Below are 2,963 nucleotides of genomic sequence, written 5' to 3'. Positions count from 1 at the left end.
CTCGTATCCTGAGAAAGCCTTAAAGTGCCCCTGTGATAAAAAAAACCACTTCCTTTTTTCCTTCAGATTTTGAAAGTGTGTTTGCTTAACACCTGACTGGCAAAATTTTGAGCTTTGATTTTTATCCAAAGGCTGTTTACTTTGAGTTTAAGTTTTGGATTTCACGGTCCGCCATTACTCACGTTCAAAACTGACCGATTGGACCTCAGACGGTTGGATCCAGGGAAAAGTGACGTCAGAGCCTCACTAGCTTAAAATTTCAGCGTGTGAACGCAGCTTATTATATATGCAAAGCGTGAGTTTAAAAGTCTGAAAGCCCAAAACTCCCGTGCTGCATATTAATTCTGCGGCGTACCCACGTATTGCATTCTTAAACTAGTGAGCCTTTGACGTCATTTTCTCCTCGATCCAGCTCTCTCAAGAACATAATGTTAGTAATGGCGGACCATTAAATAGGAAAATTCCAGTTAAAAAAAAAAGGTGTCTTTTTGAAATCAAGGCTTAAAACGTGGGTCACTTAGTGTTTTGTTAACATAGTTTTGAAATCCAAAGAAAGATATGAATTGATTTTTTGGTTACAGGGGCACTTTAACTACCACTCCTTTCAGTTAGCGCTTAACGCAACCCTGGACACACAGTATAGAACACCGTAACGTTAACAATATTACCAAGCGAATCAAATATACCTCGAAATAACGAACATTTCTGTTATTATTCGAAAAATTCGTTATAACGAACTAATTTAGTCCTCAGTCCTTTGGCAGTTCGTCAATTAAGGAGGTTTCACTGTAATGCGTTTGTTGAAACATGAGCCCACATAATACATTTTTGATACTCAGTACTCACTTAAGGCACAGTTCATATCAGTTTCATTGCTGCATAACTGGCACTATTTTTGTCGTATTAAAAGGATCTGAATTGTTGCAAGAATGGTTCCCACATGCATGCGATAAAATGCAAAGACTGCGATGTGAAATAGTGGTACAAAACGCTGAACAGAACGATGCAACATCGATATGCAAGTGATTTTACACTCCAAATCACCCACATATCACCCTTATAGGCTCTGGCCTTCTCAACCTGGATAAAAACTGAACATAACCACAACATATCTGACTGACAACTTTACTTCCATTAAAATTGGGCACTACTCCGTGTTGAGTTAAGCGCCGTTTACACGAGGAAGTCTTCCTTGACAAGTTTCCTTTGACAAGGAAACAGACGACAAGGAATACAAATGAGATAAGTTCCCAGTATCACGCTCTTGCTCACTGCAGCTGTCAAAATATACAAAGTGGCGGCTAAAAGGAAAGCAAGTTGGAGTGATCGAGCTTCGAAGAGCTAGGGACTGGAACATTTTATGTACTCACTGAACAACAAATATTAAGGGCACACGCTAAACTTGTCGTTGATGTCCCACGTGATTTCTAAATCTAAGCTCCCGTTGTACGATGAGAATAGGGAGTTTAAGAAACGACGACGGCTACGGCAACGACAACTCCAAAAAGCAGTAATATTATTGGTTAAAAGAACCAAAATGATCGTGCTGCACGTGCGGCACGCACTTTTGAACAATTCCCTCCCGTACTCGTCAAAACTACTACGTGAAATGACCAATTTTAAGGTTTTGACGACAACGTGGACAAACTACAGTGAATCTTTCAGTCTCACTCTTTACTTCAAATCCGTCTTTACCAGTCCAGTTATAGGACACTTCGCTCATACTGAATAATATAAACAAGATGGAATAATCATGAAATACTTAGAAAAGCTCAGACGTATATTTTGAAGTGCCGTTTTCGTCGCCGTGGCCGTCGCGGTTTCTTAAACTCCCTAATAAGGGAGCTTAAGGAGGCTCGAAATAGTTTCTCCTTTTTTCAAACAAATAACATATACTGTCCTTAGATACAGTTAGGGTTATCACATCAAGAGGAAATTTGGCCAGGATATTAAGTACCCATCATAGATTTCTCACAGCACATTTTCCTCCAAAATAACGTTACAGTGGCATATTTTGTCTTTTTGGAAGAAACGGGACGGTGAAATCTTCCCATTTAGCGTTACCAGATAATGTAAATGTAAATAATCTCACCTCAGGATGACTTCCTCTCGGAGGTAACCACGTAAGCTTGACCAGGGTCCCGATGTGCTCATCTACCATTGCATGCAATTGGAGAACACGTCCCACAGTAGAGGGCACATGAACTGTTGCCGCGGAAGACCTTCCCATTCCATACCTTGTGCTCACTTGGATAGAAACCTGGTACCTCGATCCTGTGCTAACTGTCACATTTGCTCGTGTTGCATCAAGGTCATATACGTATTTGTAGTTGAAGTCCTTGTAGATGCAGTCCTCACATCTGTACTTGAGCTGGTAATTCTGAAGAAAAATAGCATGTATTATTTTCTTCATTGTTTAATTTGAGATCGAAGTTTTGAATTTGACATTCGACTTTCAAGTTTCAAATTTAACTCGCAACTTTTGAATTGAACTTCACAAATAAATGACTTGACCTTCAATTTCATATCCTTGGTAACACGGTAACCACTGACGTAGTTGACTGAGGGCTGACAAGACTCGGAAATTTACGGATGGCGGCTGAAATATTGAGAAGTCTGGCAGAGGTGGTACAGGAGACATGAACAGTACTTTTTTTTCCTTTTATCCCTTCGAAATTGGTTGAGTAGTTTAAAGACTTGTTATCTGGTTATTTGAAAGTGGAATGATCTGACTTTTTGTGGAATGAAGTCACTCTGTAACGATCTGACTTCGAATGATTCGACGGGACAAAAGTCGAACAATTTCGTCAGGTTTCTGAAGTCCGCTATCTATGTTCACTAGTGTTTCGAGCCACATAATCTAATCTTAAAACTACTCCATCAATTTCGAAGGGATTAAAGGGAAAGTACTGTTAACGTCTCCTGTCAGTCTTATCAATATTTCAGCCGCCATTCCTAAATTT

General features: G+C 39.8%; 1 protein-coding gene across 1 annotated transcript in view; it reads right to left on the bottom strand.

The window, feature by feature from the left end:
- Positions 1-1,703: 1,703 nt before the first annotated feature.
- LOC138030852 (sortilin-related receptor-like) overlaps positions 1,704-2,963 on the bottom strand; it is a 64,865-nt gene continuing 63,605 nt past the window's right edge. The window contains exons 19-20 of the mRNA XM_068878717.1: positions 2,093-2,380; positions 1,704-1,724 (exon numbers count right to left, since the gene is read on the bottom strand). Of these exons, the coding sequence (XP_068734818.1) occupies positions 1,704-1,724; positions 2,093-2,380 (309 nt within the window). The remainder of the gene's footprint in view (positions 1,725-2,092; positions 2,381-2,963) is intronic.

Source organism: Montipora capricornis, chromosome 13, assembly GCF_036669925.1.
Source record: "Montipora capricornis isolate CH-2021 chromosome 13, ASM3666992v2, whole genome shotgun sequence".
In the NCBI taxonomy this organism is placed as follows: Eukaryota; Metazoa; Cnidaria; class Anthozoa; order Scleractinia; family Acroporidae; genus Montipora; species Montipora capricornis.
This window is presented reverse-complemented; position numbering and strand designations above follow the sequence as displayed.